The following is a 20,422-nucleotide window of genomic DNA, read 5'->3' on the forward strand; positions in this document are numbered from 1 at the left end:
TCACATCATCTTAACATAGATAAATTTTCTTTGATCAAACTATACAAAACCTACAAATATAAAAATTTAGTAAGACAACATGTACTGTCTCGCTTGTTCGGCAAGAGTTGCTAATTTTTAAGCAAGCTGCCTTGGCAATAGCTGCATGTAGTGTCTCGTTCGTTCGTCAAAAGCTGTTAATTGTTAAGCAAGCTCCCTTGGGCGAAGAGTTGCATGTAGTGTCACGTTCGTTCGACAAAAACATGTATAATCATAACTACTCAATCTATAATTGGATTTTTATTCAATCATTTGTGTTCCTTAATGTATAGTTAGATTATAGATGATTGTATTCAGTGTCCATTTTGCATTTCCCTTTTCATTTATAATTAATTTCATTTTGTTAAGGAACCTACCTCATTTGAGTCTGACTATTATAACAACCCTTTGTTGAATATAATATATAATTTACCATTTTCATTTAGAGTTTCCATTCCATAAACTGTGCTACATGAATTACTTTTCATCAAGCTTGAACATATAACAAAGTAAAACACATTCAGTGTTGCACTACATGGTAGCAAAAACCTTTTTATATTCAAATTGTGCCAGCACATGACAAATAAAAATAAATTTTCAGTTATTATACTTTATACTTACTATTATACAAATGATTTTACTTGACCCCAAATGAGTATTATTATACTATATGAGTATCCATAAGAAAGCAAATGAAGAGTAATATACATTTGTATTTTCCAATCTTGTTTGGACAGAAGAAAAAAAAGAACAATCCAAGAAGAAAGAACAATATTTCATGATGAAGAGCATCTATCACATATAAATACTCGAAAAAAAAGTTCTAAACTTCATAAAAATTCAATTCAAATTTAAAATTTAAATTTCAAATTCAATTACCTTATTTATGTAACTTAACTGTTGTTTCTTCTCAAATCCCATCATTTTTTAATTGCATTACCTTGTTTATGTAACTGGTATACCTTTCCAAATTCTTAGAGTTTCCTAAACACTCCATTTTAGGCTTGCGTGAGAGAAGCAACTTAACCCTAATCCTCCATTCAAAATTGGATCAGCTATGTTTCATTAAAGACTGTTTCTTCCTGCACCTCCTTATCTTCTTCTGGCACCTCCATACACAACATGAAAATACATTTTTATCCTTCTTGTGCCACCCCCATATAATAACTTCTGGATTATGTAATCCGGAAATGCATTTGAAAGAAGACTTCCGGATTACATAATCCAGAAGTTAAAAAAGACTTCCGGATTATGTAATCCAGAAAGTAATCATGCATATGAAAAAAGACTTCCGGATTATATAATCTTGAAGTTAATTACAAATTTGAAAAATGACTTCCGAATTATGTAATCCGGAATATTACAGAAGGGCATTTTTGGAAATACGAAAATCTATGGAGGTGAGAGAAGAAGGTATGGAGGTGCAGCAAGAAGCAGCCTTCGTTAAAGCATGAAGAAGGGTCGTAGGAGGCTTGGGCCAGATATGAACTACTCAACCCTCCACAATGGCCCTATAAGGAACATGTGTAACTTATTCCTGTTTTAGTATATTTTTTTTTATTTTATTTCCGAAAACACTTGGTTGTAAAAAACTTCCGATTGTGCAATTATATTAAGTATAGATAGATAAATAGATATACATATATTTTTTTTAAGAACTTCATATTTTTTTAAGGACGCATTTAAGATCTTATATCTTTTAAGATCTGAAAATGATACTTATTGACGGAAAAAATAAAATAAAGCATGATGTAATAATTTATTTCATAATTTCTTGTGGTGAAAAAAAAAATTGTTTAGGATAAGTTTGAGTTGATGGCATATTAGAAGGGAGTAAAAGTGGGATTTATATTTCTTATCCAATTCTCAAATTGCTCTACAGAGAAAACAGAGTAAACCTTATCCTTGTCGAATACCGTTTTAATTGGCATAAGTTAAATAAGTTTGTGTGAAATGAGTTTATAAAGGGGAAAAGAACATAATCATCGTACCGTATCGCAAGACAATCCTGATTGGGTTTGATTGAGTCAATAGTGGAGACGAACCTTCAACTCTCTTCAGTGTCTTTGCTCAACCAAATGGGATTTGCAAAACACAACATCTCTTGATTCTCACACGCACTGTAAATCAAGAGTCTAAAGACATGGCTGCAACTCTGAAAACCCTAACAAAGAAGTTTGTGGTGAGAGACAGGGGAACCAAACTCTTCTCTTGTATTTTTCAATATCCTAAAATACGAATTCATAATTTTTAATTACAAAATATTAAAATATCCAACAAGAAGACACTACCAACGAAAATAAAATTATTAGTATTAAAACATGTTTGTTTTAATGAGTTGTTTATTTTAATTTTCTGAACATTATAATATCACACTGATATAAATATCTAACAAAAAATATACTTCAACACTTAATAATGTGAGAATTTAATTTAATTTTATAATCTATAACTATCCTAAGTATTAATATTTGGAATAGTTTCTTCCTAAAAGATGTTTTTCTCTTGCAACATAAACAAATTTGAACATGATAAACGTTTTTTGTTGCAGAGACAGTGAGTTGTGAGGTACTATTCATAATTCTCAGTTTTTGGTGTTGTAGGCACAAGTGGTGTTTAATAATTGAATTGAATTGAATTTTCCATGTGAAGCAAACCACAGGGGAGTGAGAAGACCAAGAGGTGTCAATAGAAACTGTATGGGACCTCTACCTTACGCCAGAAAGATGAAGAAACAGTGTGTGCACAAGGTGTTTGATAATATTCCTTAGATAAACCTAAGTGCTTCAAACAATGGTCCACAGTAAACCACTCTCAGAAAAGCGTGCACTCTAGTGGAGCATTCACTCACATGTTTAAGGGTCAAAACTTGCTAAAATGAGATTTAGTTTAATCTCTGCACTCCTTTATTTACTGCCTTGAATTTTAACAAAATCCATAAAAATGCATAAAAAAATCGCTATAAGAGCTTGTGTGATAGTATGATATGATGGTCTGATATAGGATAAAAGACAAAATTAGGAAAAAGAGCAAGAAAAATATTAATGTTTTCTCATATTTTTTGGGTTTCATAATAAGAAATAAATATTGATAGATTATTGTAGTAGTGGTTAATGATGGTAGTGTGTGTATATATATATATATATATAAAAGAATAATAACTTAAAAATGATGATGATAATAAAGCTAAGATGGTGATATATTCACATCATACATATAGAAATAAACATGCACTTAACAATAAATTAATATTTTAATTACATTTAATTTATTTTTTAATTAAAAATATTATTGTATTATTACAATGGTTTGTCAAATATATGTATTTTACTTATGGGTGCCAACAAAATCTTTTCCTAAAACTAATAATAATTGTAATAAAGTTGGGCTGTGAAAGAGTAGAAAATAAAATTACTATCTTAATTTATTCTCTTCTAATGAGCTTTTCTTTAAAATAAAAATATAAATATGCTGCATTGACAAGATAAAGTATGCAATAGGATAAAAAAAGTATAAATCAACATCCTAGTTTTATCAACAGTGAATAATGAGCAAAATTCTTGGACTTATTATAGATGCATCCTAGTTTTAACCTACATGTTCTTTGAAGCTACAACCAAACATAGTAAGAGAAAAATCAGTGCTCAAAGCGATTCTGGATAGGGTTAGAATTTAATGAGTTTTGAATGTGATTAACTTGTTAGCAGCAACAATGTACATGCAAAGGTTGTAGTTTGGATGTGCACTTTTAGTTGTTGTTTAGTTGCTGTATCATAAGCTTTGAGAGGTTTTGAGGTATGAACTAGGTACATAGCTGTTGGGATCTATAGATCTATTAGGATTCATGGTTCTATCTAGTGAGTGGTATTTTTGTTTCTCTGATATAATGGTTTAGTTGTTGAAGGTATGTGGCGAGGCACAAGGAGTCGTTGGTGAGCATTCTTATCCAGCATCTAGCTTAGGTGACATGGTGAAGTGAGGGACATGAAGGCAATACTAAGATTAAGCAACAAGGCTAGGTTTAGTGTTTTGTTTGGTTGTTGTATTGTTAAGTGACATGTTGATCCAATGGTTGATGTCATGGTTTGTTGTTGTTTCACTATAGTTCGAGGAAGGCATTAACTAATTAGTCCAATCTGGTATAGTTTTTCGTTTCTTTGTATATTATGGTCTTGTTCATTGTCTTATTGTTAACATGGTTTGAGTTGTTCTGTGGTTACATTTTGTCATGATTATGAGTTGATTTCAACAGTACATGTTGCTTGTCGTAGGTCAACTGTTGGTATTCCTTTGTTAAGCAACTCATCGTGCTTACTTTATTTCCAAGGTAGTGAGACTATAATGCCCAATAATTCTGTAACTATATAAGAGAATTGTTGTTGTTGCAGAGGAATAGTTTGTAAGGATACATTTGTTTCAATTCCAAACATAAAAACTTACTTTATTCAATACTTGTGGTAATTATAAGAAGTTCTTTATGGGATTAGTGGAAGAGATGATAGTGTCCAACAGATATCTGATCCTTGAATAGTGAAAGAAAGCCTAGGAAGATTGTTTTTCAAGAAAGAAGGACATGGAGGTAACTATATGTAGGACCCAATGTAGACAAAAGATTCGCATTGCATGTGTTTTAGGAGGAAAATTGGTAACATGAAGTGAGAAAGAAAATGTAGTGCCAAGGCAAAGCTTTAAGATATGGTTGATGAAGTTTGAGATATCATGGATGAAGATGGTAGGCACTCACCCTAAAATAAAGCACAAAGATTTTCAATTTTCCTTTTTTTTATCTGCAAAAATAATAATGAATAAATATGAAATATTTTAGAGATATTTTAATCCTATATAAAAATAATCATGTCAGCATAACATTCTAAAAAGATTGCAAAGCGTTACAAAGAACCCAAACATAAACATTCAGGCTCTTACAAACTTGCCTTTACTTCTCGACATAAAGATTACATATCATCAGTATTTCTAACTCAGTCCAAACCCAAATCCAAACTAACAATGTATTTAAATAGCATCAAAAAGTTGTTCCGGAAACATAACTCAAAAATTCCAATATTGGATCTAACCAACAACAAATTTGTGAAAGTACATAAAAAGTTCAGCATGACAAAGACATACTCCAAATAACAATAACATCTTTTCTGTTTTACTGGATTCCTGAAGCTGAACATAACACTTGCAACTCAAAGTAATCAAAAAACAATATGCACAAAACTATAAATCTAGGTTTGATAACCTGATGCAATTATAACAATTTGATGCATATGATAGGATTTAAGCACCCGTCCGAATAAGAGAATAAAGCCTTTGGAAATTTTGTGGTTATCCATGACCAAGTTTTTATTTGTACCATCATGAAAATTTGTTTGTCGTCTGGTATATTATTGTTGAAGATTATGTTATTTCCCATGGTCCAAATATTCCACACCGTGACTACCCATATACTCTTTAAAATACCATTTCTGATTTTATTAAACCCCATAAAATCAAACCTCCAAGAATGTAGCTTAGTTGTACCATGATGTACTGTTATAACACTTAACAAACTTGTAATCACATTCCAAATCTTCACAACTTCATTACAATTAAAAAACAAATGATTTGTATATTCCAACCCCCTAATACACAATACACACGATGCAATTAGTGAATTAAGTTCTGCGTTGTAATATTATCATGAAACACCCTCCAGCAAAAAAACAATGACTAATGGGAAGGCTTTAGAATCTCATAACTTGGAGAATGCTTCTATTTCCTAATGTGTTTGGTTATGTGCAATTATCATGTATGCAAATTTAACTTGAATATTGAACTAAGTCTTCCCCTTTCCCAGACCACTCATCATATCTATCCCAATTGAAATTAATACCCTTTAATTGGTTTAACATATCTTCAAATATACTAGTTTTCCATTCAAACCAGGGTCTCCTCCAAAGAAGTTTCCACTATCAAAGACCTTCAATCCATTATCCTAAATGTTTGATGAAGAAACCTTTTTGGTTTGAACTGACATACAATTTGGGGTAGCTATCCTTCAAGGCTACCTGTCTAACCCAAATGTCTTCCCCAAATGTATCTTATTTCCCTTTCCTATTTTTCAGAAAATATTGTCCTTAAATCAAGATCTCTCATTTTGGGGATTAGATATTTTTTTAATGTCTTGCCACCATAAGGATTCATGTTTGCTTCTTTTACTTTCAAACAACTCTCTCTGAGACCATATTTAAATTGTATTATGTCGATCCATAATCCCTTAACCTCCTTATCCACTCTCCAAGACCACTTTTCTAATTGGTTTAGGTTGAACATTCTAAGACATTAAATATTTTTACTTTTTCATACTGTTTCTCACTGCAATTCTTTTGTGATAATAACAACATAATTAGCATCGCCTACAATTTAATAACAAAACAATTCAAATAAATAAATTAACATTTCATAAAGAAAAATTAGATAATTGGCTAGTAACTTTTGCATACATTTCCTAAAGACTTTGCTAGATAAATTCATTAAAAGAATTTCCATAAAATGGTTACTTTCATTCATGAACTTGAGAATGGTTACTTTCATTCATGAACTTGAGAGGAATTATTAACGAAAATAATAAGCTTTTGGATTTGTCTCTTACCATAATTAAGGGTTAATTAATTACACCTTTATATATGATTTGATTTCCTTGTTTGCGTAATTACTCCCTTATTCAATTTCTATATTGTTAGTATCATTCCTTAATTTAGTTTTCTTATTAATGTAATGATCCCTTGGTTTATTTTACCTAATACGGTAAAAACTCTCTAATTGAGATTATCTTAGCCATATTTATGAATGATATTTTTGTAATAATTAGAAACAAATAATGGAATACAAGATTTAACATTAGTGAGGTAAATAACAAATGTGGTAACATGCATGGTGTCATTAGCTATGCCTCTCCTTTCTTACTACAAATAGGACCACACACATAATTATTAACATGTTATATGATGCACAAAAAACACTAATTTGACACTTATAGGATTTCACTTTCCACCTTTCACTTCACACTTCCCTCTATGGCCTATTTCTTTATATTCCTACAAACATCACAAAAATCATTACATACGTAAACATGTTATGTTTACTCATATTTGGTAAGCTAGCACTTGCACTACTTAATATTAGGAGTTGTAGCAACTATTATAGCACTATCATGTGAAATAAGTTCAAAAGATAAATATAACCCTTCTTAACTTATATCCCTTTTATATGTCTTCGGTCCCTCATGCAAATTTCTTGTCTCTTTTTTTTTTCATCAATCCCTTTCTTAATTATTAACAATTTTATCATTCTATAATATATATATTTGTAAAGTCCTTGATGAAGTAAATATTGGCTTTGTTATGAATTTGAAAATGAATTATCAAGAATTAGAGTCAAGGTTTCTAAAATTAAGATTTAGAGATATGAAAGCAACACGAAGATATAGGTGTCACATAATGATTCACATCAACTCTATATCATATAATATGAGGCTAGTTGAATGTCACTTTCACAAATAATAGAAACTATGGAAGGATTATAGGGAAATGAAAAAGGGATTTTGAGAAATTGGTTTGAAAAAATAAAAAATAAAAAAGTGATGAACTTTTGAAGAATAAAAAATTTATTGAGCTAGTTAAAGAGTTGTTGGGCATTCTAGTCTTACTACCTTAGAAATAAAGAGAGCATGATGAGTTGCTTCACAAAGAAAGACCAAAAATTGACCCATACAAGTAACATGCATTCTAATAATCGAGCATCCCATGTACTAGTGTTATTGTATTATTAAAATTTCCGTTGCATAGTTTTTCCTACCAATTTCAGATCTCCAAACTCTTAAATATGAAATTGACCTCTCACACATTCAAATCTAAGAATAGATTGCCAATTATTTAAATTTAGTTTTAACATTCTATCATTAAATAAAATATTTCAAGAATTAATTGAGATCTTCTACGTTTTAGAAAATTAAACAACATATTAAACATACATGCAAATCTCAACAATTTTTTTTAAAAAATCAAACATCTCAAATTCTTCACAAATTTTTAAATTGACTAAATGGATCATTATAAAAATTTATGATGAGCTTTAAAATATTGTACTGATCGATACCGAGTGATCCAGTAGTACACAATATCAAATATCGTTTAACCGGTTAATATAAATGTATAAAGATAAAAAAAAAGCGTAATAATTTCACTTTTACGATTATACACATTAAATATTTAATATAATTCATTATAATCTATTAAAAAATGTATAAATAAACACATTATGTATAAATAAACACATTATATAAAGCAAATATAGGTGTTTGTTATGAGATTAACATCATCTAATTACTAAATACTCATTTTAACATCGAAATTTTTTTTTACGTTCGGACTAAAAACCAAAACCTGAATAAAAAAAAAAGAAAAAAACAGAAAACACAATAAAAAAAATCAATTGTCCAACAAAACACATGTAATGTCTTAATCTTTTACAATTAATCTTTTACGACTACAAATATTATCTATTAACTTGTTCATAGCAACAAAAAATTATACGTTTCATTTTTAAAAAGTCTTAATGCAAAATTATTTATATTTATTTTTATGGAAAGTTAAAATAGAAATAGGAAAAGTTTTGAAAGTATACCCACATAAAATAATATGAACCCTTTTTGACAGAATAAAATAGTATGAATTATTATTACAATAAGTTATGGTTTTCAAGTCATACGTACGATTTCATTTATGAAATCCATTATTGAAAAAGAAAACACTATTTGTTCTCATCGTACATACAGAGATTTTAAAAATCAAGAACCATGTGTTTGTCTATCATAATCTTAATGAGTTCCGTTATGCTCTGTTTCATCTTTTAATCTATTAATAAATGGCTTAAATAAATTTCATTTCTATGACATTTTTGTTTTCAGAATTTAATATATAATTTTACATAGCAACATATAATAATTTATTATGATAAAAATACATTGAAGGAGAAAAAGATCAATTTAAAAGTATTATAAACACTAGTTCAAAAACACAAATGTTAATTAAAGTCAATATTCTTAACATACAAACTCTTTTTTTACTAATGAATCAATTCCAAAATACAGTTACCTGTCAATATCTTAAGACTAACTAATATGTTTATGAGAGGTCCTGAATTTCTTTATTTGGAAATTTAGTTCACCTTAAATTTACATAATATGCACTCCCCATAAAAAATTATTGATGATATGTTACTGAATATAGTGTTACTTATAATATTTTCTAAGTTTAATTAAGTTATAAGAATTTCTATACTTTTAATGGAGTTTATTCAAAATTTAAATTTTGTTGTTTGATGAAGTGTTTTAAAAATTTTATATTTTTATTTCAGTATTTATCATCAACTGATGTGAATATCAACAGATGTGAATATTATTATGAATCATTATACTTATGTGTTTTCACATAAAAAATAAGAAATAACATAATTAAATTTTATGTTTCTTATAAATTCGAGTATTTTAATTAAGTTTTTATTAAAAAAATCATTATATCACTGTTCACAAATTATATGTTTTTTAATTAGATTTTTCCTCTCATCTCAAATGAAATTGAAATTTGGCAACATTCATTATCTTTGTCAACAACATAAAAACATTGTTTTATGTTTTTATATAATTTATTTAATTTTTATTCAATATTTTAAAAATAAAATTTGCATTCACTTATATTATATTATTTGACTTCACTAATTTATGTTAACTTTCAAAAGAATTATTATAAAATCAATTGAAAATATTTAAGTACACGAGATACTTAAAATTTAATTATATCATTTTTTAAACCACGTAAACAATGAGTCGGCAACAAAATCAAAAATAAAGAAACTCAATTAAAAACTATAAAAAATATAAACACTTAATAAAATATTTGTAATATAAAATTAATTAAAAATACTTAAAATTTATAAGGAAGTTTGTTTGTCTCAAATTCATTGAAAAACAAAACAGATTAAAAATAGCTAAACCCTTAACTCAAATAGAGAACTTTATGAAATACAGACTTAAAAAAATCAGTCTGAATGAGTGGTTCACTTCAAAGATGTGAACTTGGTCTATCTTGCATATATAAAATTTGATGAAGAGGCTTTAAAAATAATGAAAAAATCAACATCAGAAGGAAGGTGTGGTAGAAAACTGAAGATATGAGTAGATGTTAATGAAATGATGAATAATTAAATTTGGATGTATGTTTTAGATGTTTCCATATTGAGTGAGGTTGAGTTGACAAGGCCACCTGCTAGCCTGACTATTCATTGAAAATCTGCTAATACTATATATATATGTTCTATCATGCGTCCTCTTCTCTAACTATTCTCTGAAGAGCACGCATCCAAATTTATTATAGGTGGAACCCATGCAAAACCATCATTCACTTTGCTACTATCCATAACCACAATATATAATGGACAAATCTCTCTGTAACCACTTTTGTTTCCATAAACTATTGCTGGCTAACTAATACACCTTCACCAAATAATCAGATGACCACTAGTATTTTGAAGCTGATGGAATTTGAAAACCAGTCTATTGTTGTATACAGTGAATGCATGCATGATTTCAAGTTCCAAGGTGTCTTCATCCGCGTAGAAACTTTTGTGATGGCTACAGCTCAAGTCTCTCATGACCCTTCTCTGTCATAACTTTCAAAGCTTATACCAAAATGGTTGTGTTTAGGAAAAGGATTAATCTAGGCCAGTTAGGATTTAACTATCTGTTAAGAGAAGTGTTTATGTTTGGTATTTGATTTTGCCTAACAAAATTGTATCCAAACAATAGTATGCATGAAATGCAAATGTTAATGAAAATGTTGCAAAGTTTATTAGACCATGATGTGTGCTGGAGGGGTGAGGTTTTTTACTACAAAAGAAAAAGCAAAAGAAGAAGAAAGTATAAGAATAGAGAATCATTATTATGCAGTGAGTCGGTGACAGAAATTCCAGGCTGATCCGTATCGAAATGAAATGACCATACAGGAGAAATTGGGTGAATGAATTTGGTACTGTAGTGGCAGATATACTAGATATGATATGGCTTTTAATACGGTCCATTTTCTTTTCCTGGTAAAATTTGTTAGGTTAAAGCCAACTTGAACTTTGCCCTTTTACTTATTTGAACACCCTGGAACATGTTTGTGGAAAAAAAAAATAATTAGGTAAGTTGTGATAAAGGACCACTTTTAGACATATTTTACTCCTGATATTGTGTAGTTCACTTTTCAATTTTTGTTTATCACATATTTACACTTACCTAGATTTTTATGTTTTGTTACAATTCAGACGTATAGGAAAGTTTTGCTAAGTTAAACAAAGTGATATCTAACAGAAATGTGGAGATAAGTATTGCAGTGGAAAGATGAAGTGCATGAACCCATGATGGTAAGAGGGTCACAAAACCCGTGGGTCCTAGATTCCAGATCTAGTAAAGTCATGAATTATCACGAAAGTTAAAGCAGGGAAAAGTCTTACCCAGAAAAATGGAAAGTGGAAGAGGTAGACAAGCAAAGTTACCTAACACTTAGGATTATACCTTTTTAATGTGACGGAACTGAAATCCTAGCCATGAAAGGCTTTTGGAAACCCACATGGCCACAAAACATTAAAATCATGTGGGACAAATGAAAGGACATGAGTTACAATGTCAGAGTTTGTAGTTTAAATCTCTTTTCATTTTCTGATCTTAGATCTAGCCTCAGTGCTCTGAAGATCCTCTGTCAAAAACATCCAAAACCCTTTCTTATCCATTGCTCCCTTTTATCACTCAAATCTTAGACCAACTCTGCCATATCGAAACCTTATGTGCTTTTACAGCTAAGTCTGCTGCTGAAAATTGGCACACCGCGAAGTTCTAAATGCATGCTGCTCAGGTTCAAGGTACATACAACCAAAAGGCCTCAGTATTCTCTGAACTTGCATGAAAGTTACTTGGCTTGTCATCACAAGGTATACTTCTCAGTTAGTTTGCCCCATACCAATTTGGCTTTTAGCTAAAATTTGTTCTTATCCTATGATGTCTGCTTTTCCTAGGTATATAATATAACTTCAGGATACGAGACCGTGTGAAGCATAAGCAGGTGAAGAAAACTTCATCTTATTTTATTACTTTAAGGGACTGCCAAAAAAAGTATGGTTAGATTCTGCTGGAAGCCAGCTTCTGTGGGTGATGATGGAGATGTAAATGGGAGAGTTGAGGGGCTGCTATGGTACAAGGATTTGGGGAACCATCTTTATGGGGAATTCTCAATGGCTGTGATTCAAGCTAATAGTTCATTGGAGGATCGTAGCCAACTTGAATCTGGACCCTTGACTTCTGACTATTTGGGTCCTCAAGGAACCTTTATTGGTGTATATGATGGCCATGGTGGTACCGCAGCCTCACAGTTTGTCAGTGACAATCTCTTCGCCAATGTCAAGAGTATGATATGCCCTCATCTTTATTATAAGCATGTGTGTGTTTATTGGAAGTACAGTTTTTCTGTCTGATGCTTTTCGAATGAATTGAAGACTGTGAAAATCAATTAGTGTGTTCTTGCTTCACCCAAGTATTCTAAACTAAATCCATTACTGGGACCACAATTGCAAAGTAGCATAATTTGGACCATACTTTTGACAGTAAAAACTGAAACTGTTAATGATTTTAAACATAAAGACAAGTTAATTGAATAAATACAAGTTTAAGAAACTTACTGAAAAACAATAATGATTTTTTTACATTTTTCTGTGTAAAGCAGGTTTCGCAGCAGAGCATCAAGGCATATCAGAGAATGTTATACGAAGGGCCTTTTGTGAAACAGAAGAGGGTTTTCTGTCTGTTGTGAAGAAACAGTGGCTAAGCAAGCCACAGATTGCATCTACGGGTACATGTTGTTTGGCGGGGATAATTTGCAATGGCATGCTATATGTTGCAAATGCAGGAGATTCAAGGGTGGTGCTGGGGAGAGTAGAGAGAGCAACAAGGGAAACAACAGCTATCCAATTGTCTGCAGAGCACAACGTTAACTTCCAAATGGAGAGAGATGAAGTTCGGACAAAGCACCCCTATGATCCACAAATCGTGGTTAAGAAACACAACGTCTGGCGTGTGAAAGGCCTCATACAGGTAAAAATTCCAGAGATTCATAGCACTAGTTGTCAACGAGTAAGATTTTAGCAATTGTTTATTTTTTTCAAACTTCAATTTTGAAAAGTTAAAAAACATGATATTTTCTCTGAAGATAACTGTTACCTAACGTTAGATTCAAGAACCAAACCCTTAGGCAGAAAGCCTTAAAAATCTAAAGTAAAAGTAATTTGTTTATCTACTTACAGGGAGAATGATAATGAGTGACAGTGCATGATTAATTATGATTGTTGAGAAGGTTATAAGCTACAACAACAACAAAAAAAGCATGAGAATTCCAAGTTAACAGATTTGGCCTTTGCAGGTATCAAGATCCATAGGTGATGCATATCTGAAGAAACAAGAATTTAACAGGGAGCCTCTACCGTATAAGTTTAGACTAACCGAACCCTTCTTTAAGCCAATTCTAAGTTATGAACCAGCAATATCAGTGCATAAACTTGGTCCTGAAGATCAATTTCTCATCTTTGCTTCTGATGGTTTGTGGGAGCAACTTAGCAACCAAGAAGCTGTGAATATAGTCAGCAATAGTCCACGCAATGTAAGGCTCCTTTTGGTCCATTAAAGAATGTGTGTGTGAGTGTGTGTTCTCTTATCATGCAAAAGTCCTTTCTGAATATTAATGGGTGGTGGTAATTGATGTATCAGGGTATTGGTAGGCGACTTGTGAAAGCTGCACTTCGGGAAGCAGCAAGGAAGAGAGAAATGAGAGTGTCAGATCTGCAAAAGATTGAACAAGGAGTAAGGAGACACTTCCACGATGATATTACAGTTATTGTTGTATATCTAAATCCCAAACTCATAGATAATAGCTCTCTATTGGCTTCTCCTCTTTCAATGAGAGGAGGTGGATCGGCCAATTTTTAGTTCAATCAAACAATTACTGTCTTCCTGTTTACACAATTGTTACCAAAACAAGATAGGCAAATAACATAACATCACACTTCCACAACCGCAGCATGCTTTTTAAGTCCTTCATGTAAAGCTGTTTGTGGTTGATTATTGTTGAAGCTTGAAATATCATGGAATAAATTTCTCAAAAACCTCTTCTCAAAGGATGCTAAAGAAAAAGCTTGTTAGTATGATATTTTGCTCAAACAGGAATTTTCGGAAACAGTCAAATTTTACATTTGTGGAGACTAAAATAAAACAGTTATTCAGCAATTGGAGTAAATTCTCCTCGTACACTCCAATCTCAGAAAGGCATAATGCGTTTCAAGACATTCCCAATTCCTATATGTAACAGAATTCACTTTAACCAATTATAGAATCCAAATTACTCATACCTAGCTATAACTATGTCATTGAAATCTTTCCTTTCATAGCTGTTTCTGATTGTGAAATTTAAGAAAAAATAAACAGCATACATGTATATTGATCTCCTTCATCCATTGCAACTATATATGAAAAAAGAGAGTGTTAAATACCATGTTACTGTTACATTTAATATTGTTGGCATATGTATTATACAATACAACTTACTTTTAGTTTACGAAAGACGGTTAAAAACCAAACCTGCGTAAATGTGAATAAAGATTAGTGCCCAACACACTAAAAACACAAAAAATATGCACATAAAGTTTTAGATAGTTGCGCAGTTCCCAAACCCACCATCGCACATTCTAACATAAATTCCTATACCCACCAAACTCATCACCAAATTGTGACTTTAACGCATGAACCGTAGCTAGGAATTAAAGCTGAATATTTCACTGTAGAAAAGAGTGTTTAAGAATTTTTCATACCTTTGTTACAAGTATGAAGTGAATTATGGGAGCATCAACTAGAGCTTTGAATAATAAGGTGAAAATTACAAAATAAATCTCAAAATAATCAAAATGAAGGAAAATAGAAGTAAGAATAAAAATGAAAAAGAAAATAGAAGGGACAAATATTATTGTGTTGTCTATTCCTTTAAAATCTCACCAAATTTGTTTTGCGGCAATGAAGTTTTAATTTCCATACAAAATTAGTTTGCACCGTCAGGACTCCAACCTCACACGTATCGGTTAGCTAATGTACCCACCAAATTGGTTTGCCACCAAATTTTCAATTTAATTAATTGCGGTGATTGAAATTTTGACAAATAAACCAAATTGGTTTGCCACAAAAAAAACAACCAGTTTTAGTAACGATAATGAACGAAAAATTGACACGTTTACCCTAAAAATCATTAGACTAATGTAATTTATCTAGAAAAAAAATAGAAAATTTTATAAAAAAAAAACGAAACATTATCCTATTTTTTTTTAGAGGAGGACCTAAATTAAAAGTTAAATTTAATTTTTTTTCGTAAGATTCCATCTAAAATGTCTCCTGCATTAATTTTTTTTTCACAAAGATTCTCTTAATTATATGTATTTTTTTCTGAATTCATTAAATAATAATGAAAAGAATTAATGTTTAAGTTTTGCATAGTCTAAATTTGTTTTATATAAATAACATGTGAAAAACCTACTTTAACTATTCACATGTACAGCTAACAAAAATTGAAATAATGAATATATAAGTGATCAAAGAGATTAAAAAATTAAAACTAAAATAAGATTTAAGAAAAGAATAAAAGTGTGTTATTATTGTAAGGATGATTTTGGAAAATATATAAAACTAAAATAAATTTAATACTACTAATTACCTGGACTGATTTTTAAAATGATTGGAATTAGTTAATGCAATTGGTGTTTTAGTTAGTTTAATTAGGTGGTATTAAAAAAGAAAAGAGAGTATTGACTTTTTCTGACGCCAGTAGCCAGCATTGAAGACAATGGACTACAAAAAAATATTTTATGGAAAATGTTGTTGCTTTACTAATGTGTGTTTTAAAAGTAAGTGGGGTTAGTGTCCCGTAACCCACACGGTTATAGGTAAGAGGATAGTTGTTTCGACACTCATGTTCTATTTCTTGGATTGAGGATGGGTGGAAGGCTGTGTTTCAGGATTTAAGAATAAAATGTAAAGAAAATTTATTAAATTTGTAAGATTGTGAAAGTATTTTTGAATTTTTTTAATAGTATAAAATATAAGATTATAAATTTATCCTTATATTTAAAAAAGTTAAAAAATAAAATAAATTATTTTTATGTAAATTTTGATTTAGTAAAATAATGTAAAATTAAAATTATAAATAAATAAATTAAATATTTATAAAATTTAAAAAGTATTATTAATTTACTAATTCTAAATAAGTAGATATTTTTGCGTTATATTAAAAAATTTGTGTTAACATATACCAAATAATATTTTTGTTAATATTAGTATCAAATATTTTTATAACATAAATTTATTTAGTATTTATATAATTAATTATATATAAATATAACTGATTATGTTAATTTATTTATATTTAGATTATAATTTGATAAATTTTATTATAATTTGATAAATTTTATTAAAATTTATTGTCATGTATACAGATAAAAGAGGGCATAATTATATTTTGTTAGATGCTAACCTGGCTTTCCAGCTTTTTTTTTTGCAATTCAGTGAAGATGTGAAAAATACTAATCCATACACCCACTTGTCAAATTAATAGATCTATTGAACCAAAGACACTGTAAACCTTAATTTCTTTAACTGTTCATGTTGACACGGTTATAAAAACATATATTTCACCAAAATTTTAGAACATTTAAAAAATATTTTTCATGTAATATTAGTTATGAAATATTATTATAATCACATTATATATATAATAGAAGAAAATAAAATTAATGATAAAACTCCGGATACGAGGGTTAAACCTCAACATGCTATTATTAAATGAAACTTGCAAGTCACAATAGAAATATGCATAGATGGATAATTGGGATATTAAGAAATTAGCTTTAATTAAAACCCGCTCTGATAAGTTTGGCAGGGCTTGGACTGGGAATTGGAAGGAAATTCCTAGATTGGCAATGCAACATAAAAATTAAATGCACACATGTTTACTGCATTTGAAAAATGCTTGGCATAATCTATCTAGGAAGGTCGTCTTGTAACATGTATCGCACTAAGTAATGGTCGTTGAATTCATTTATACTAGCTACCATAATATTTTATCCTCCAAAACATAAAGCTCAAATATAAAATTACAAGGGAGTCATATTAAAACAAAAACTAAAGAGTTCCCTCCACATCCAGCCCTACAAATCTGCAACTCTAAATCATGGCAATCAAGTAAATAAATAAACATCTTCAAGGGGTTGACTTATCTTAACGCGACAACGAAGATGATAAAAGTTGGAAGCCACAGCTTTGAAAAAAACCCAGTTTTAAAACGTCCTTCAAAAACATAATCCAGCCTCTCCTTGAGGATTTCACTTTGAATGTTCAGCTTACCATTATTCACCCTCATTTTTTTCTTGAATGCCAGAAGATAATACCAGGAAATTGAGCTTCAACATTCTGCTGATCCAGTCAAGTTGTGCACTAGCTCTAGACTAAACAAATTAACATATCTACACGCACCAAAACATAATCTATTGACCCCTTCTCGAGAAACATGCTTCTAATCCTTGTGATGTGCATTAATAGCTACTCTCATAAGATCTAATCACGATGAAAATCTAAAAATGGCTAATGACGCATAAACCCACAATAACGAAAATGTTAAAAGACACTTGGATCCAAGAAAAGCAATTTCACACATCAGCAATAGTATCATTCCCCTGATTCCCCCTCTCTGGATTGAAAAGCAATTACCCCTATAGCAATTGGAAAATCATAGAAGAGAAGTGAATAAAACAAGTTCACCAAAATATTAACTCCTAACTCTAGCCCCTGCTTCCCCAACAATGCCCAAAAATGTAAAGAGCATAAAACAAGTTCATCCTGCGGACATGATTTCTATCTGAGGGCTCATTTTCTTATTCAATCATCATTACTCAAGGACATATTAAGCAACATAACTTTCCTAAATAGCAGACTGGATCAGCATGACGTTGGATTTAAAAACCCACCTGGTACTACCTTCTAACACAATGACAAAGGCACATTTCAAAAGCAATGCATTAGAAACAGAGGGTGGATGACACTTCAAAAGCTTTGTTACTGCATACCTTCGTTCTTTAAAATTTTAAGCTGTAGATTCCAAAATTCAGAATTTCGCAAATTTTAAGATAAGTAACCCAATGAAGATGGCCAAAATTACCCCAAAGCTGTCACCTACGAAGCCAAAACTACAACAAATAGAAAACAAGCTTCTTCAGATCACTTGAATCTCTTTTATCTCAGAGGGAGGCTTCAGCTAACAAATTAAAGACGTGTCCATGACTAATATGCTGAAAAAGAGAAACGATATGGAGGTTGCTCCGCAAATCTTGAACTGCTAAAATCTTAAAACTGCAGAAAAAGGTAAGGGAAAAAAGTCTCATGAATAAAAGTTGAAATTAACATCACAAACCAGGCTATAATTGAACACACGCAATATACCAAACAAATGATAGCATATAGGAGCAGAAGACCATTGACTTACAAGAAAATTTCCTAAAATTAACTACGCAACCAGTCATTCAGGTACCTCCTCCGGCTTTGCCTGCAATAGCAGCCTCCTAGTTTGAAACACAACAAACACAGCAGTCAACATACAATATAGGACTTGTTTGAGTCCCTTTTCACTGCTAAGTAGTAGAAACAGTTTTCAAAGTAATTTTACACTACTTGGCCTTCATCCAAAATCTACCGAGTTTTGAAAATTGTTTCCATAATAAATGCTAAAAAGAGAATCAGTTAGGGGGACGTTTTCTAATGTTGTTTTGTTTTTCATTCTTTTCAACATTTTCCTCAATTACACCATATATTGTGTCCTGCACCACCCTTCACCAGCTGTCTGAACCACTTTTTTTAGTTGCGTTTTGAAAACTAAAAATCAGTTTTCGAAAATAGAAATCAAATAAATACACCCATAAATTTGTCTCCATATCAAAGCATTGGAAGTGAACAAAAGTTCTTACCGGCTCAATGTTTCCTTCGCCATTAACATTAGCTATAGAAGTTGATGATGGATTCGCAAACCTGGGAAGAGAAAACAGAAAGACCTAATAACACATCATGCATGGTCGATCCTATAAGCAACATGAAATGGGAGAACCAAATAATGACAAGCACCCACCTAAGTGCTCTAGCTTTCCTTTTATCTTCTTCTAGAGGATCAACTTTGGAAGCAGGTGCAAACCTAGCAAGTCGAGCTTTCTTCTTTGCCTCTTCATCTGCAGCGGTAGTAGGACTAGGCATTCCAAATCTGTTAAGCAGGATAAGTAACAGTGTTCATTTTCATTCACAGTGAAAAATAAAAGACAATGTCAGAAACAAAAAAGGGGAAACTGAAAAGTGGAACCTCTCTGCCCTGGCCTTCCTCTTCAACTCCTCAGATTTTGACGGCTCTGATCCCTGAGAAGCGGACACAGTGCCAAACCTGCACGTTAAGAAAATGCTCAATTGAGATAAACCTAAAATTTGATACACAAAATAGGGTATCTAAATCAATAGTTGAACACAGAGACAAAAGCGGATAATAACACGGACGATTGAATGTATATTTGAAAAACCGAGGAGTGAAATTGGAAACTGACCTTTCGGCTCGGGAATTGCGCTTCTCTTTCTCGGACATCTGGACGGAAATGCCGAATCGCTCGGCGCGGCGAATCTTCTTCTGAATATCGGAAAGCGGAGCGTCGTTTCCGGATTCGGGCGGCGGAGAAGTCTTGGCGTCGGCAGCCTCCGTGGTGTCGGTATCGTCAGCTGCCTCAGTGGCGACAAGGACGGGATCTGGTAAGGTGGGGTCTAGGGTTTTGTTAGGGTTTTCCGGTGCAGGGTTGTTGCTGTTGCTGTCGGTAACTGTTGCCATTGGAGGGGAAAGATGGATCGAATAATCAAGGGAACGAACGACGAAGCAGAGAACAAACGAGGAAGCTGAGAATGAGCAGCGACACCGAAACGGAGTTACAGCTGGCAAGGGATTCCTTTCTCTTCCGAAGACAAAGGGAGGTTGTTGTGTTGTTCCTTTTCTAAGTTGCAAAAAGATTTTCTATTTATTATTACAGATCAGGACCATGGTATATATTCATACTCGTACGCTTCCATTTTCATTTGTGTGGGCTACTGGGCCTGGGCTGGAGTAATGAAGGGCCTTGTATTATGCACCTCATATATTGATATACATCTAAATAAAAATTGAATTTCTAATTTTACTCTTCTTAAATGTATATTCTGAATTTTGAAATCTATTTTTTGGAT

The 20,422-nt window shown here is 31.4% G+C and overlaps 2 protein-coding genes across 3 annotated transcripts; one reads left to right on the top strand and one right to left on the bottom strand.

The window, feature by feature from the left end:
• The first annotated feature begins 11,280 nt into the window (after positions 1 to 11,280).
• Positions 11,281 to 14,250, top strand: LOC137814406 (probable protein phosphatase 2C 38). 2 transcript variants are annotated; one of them, XM_068617123.1, is made up of 5 exons: positions 11,281 to 12,030; positions 12,115 to 12,502; positions 12,819 to 13,186; positions 13,512 to 13,748; positions 13,856 to 14,250. In XM_068617123.1, exons 2-5 carry the CDS (start codon positions 12,214 to 12,216, stop codon positions 14,072 to 14,074), a joined length of 1,113 nt encoding a protein of 370 aa, XP_068473224.1. In that variant the 5' UTR covers positions 11,281 to 12,030; positions 12,115 to 12,213; the 3' UTR covers positions 14,075 to 14,250. The 2 variants fall into 2 exon arrangements, with proteins under 2 accessions (XP_068473224.1, XP_068473223.1); XM_068617122.1 differs by having other exon boundaries at positions 11,646 to 12,030; positions 12,816 to 13,186.
• Positions 14,251 to 17,191: 2,941 nt separating this feature from the next.
• LOC137814410 (protein MODIFIER OF SNC1 11) lies at positions 17,192 to 20,243 on the bottom strand. The gene is made up of 6 exons (XM_068617141.1): positions 19,759 to 20,243; positions 19,524 to 19,601; positions 19,299 to 19,427; positions 19,141 to 19,201; positions 18,663 to 18,738; positions 17,192 to 18,529 (listed from the first exon to the last, which is right to left on the bottom strand). The coding sequence occupies exons 1-5, from the start codon at positions 20,031 to 20,033 to the stop codon at positions 18,700 to 18,702; spliced, it is 582 nt and encodes a 193-aa protein (XP_068473242.1). The 5' UTR covers positions 20,034 to 20,243; the 3' UTR covers positions 17,192 to 18,529; positions 18,663 to 18,699.
• Between the last annotated feature and the right edge of the window lie 179 nt (positions 20,244 to 20,422).

This window comes from Phaseolus vulgaris, chromosome 1 (genome assembly GCF_000499845.2).
Source record: "Phaseolus vulgaris cultivar G19833 chromosome 1, P. vulgaris v2.0, whole genome shotgun sequence".
NCBI lineage: Eukaryota > Viridiplantae > Streptophyta > Magnoliopsida > Fabales > Fabaceae > Phaseolus > Phaseolus vulgaris.

Bases quoted from the DNA above. Each gene is read 5' to 3' on its own strand.
- LOC137814406 (XM_068617122.1), top strand. From the start codon at position 12,214: ATGGTTAGATTCTGCTGGAAGCCAGCTTCTGTGGGTGATGATGGAGAT. The intron at 13,187-13,511 runs GTAAAAATTCCA...TGGCCTTTGCAG, and splicing joins GTGTGAAAGGCCTCATACAG to GTATCAAGATCCATAGGTGA. The intron at 13,749-13,855 runs GTAAGGCTCCTT...TTGATGTATCAG, and splicing joins TCAGCAATAGTCCACGCAAT to GGTATTGGTAGGCGACTTGT.
- LOC137814410 (XM_068617141.1), bottom strand. From the start codon at position 20,033: ATGGCAACAGTTACCGACAGCAACAGCAACAACCCTGCACCGGAAAAC. The intron at 19,428-19,523 runs GTTCCACTTTTC...CCTGCTTAACAG, and splicing joins AGGAAGGCCAGGGCAGAGAG to ATTTGGAATGCCTAGTCCTA. The intron at 18,739-19,140 runs GTAAGAACTTTT...GTTTCAAACTAG, and splicing joins GCGAAGGAAACATTGAGCCG to GAGGCTGCTATTGCAGGCAA.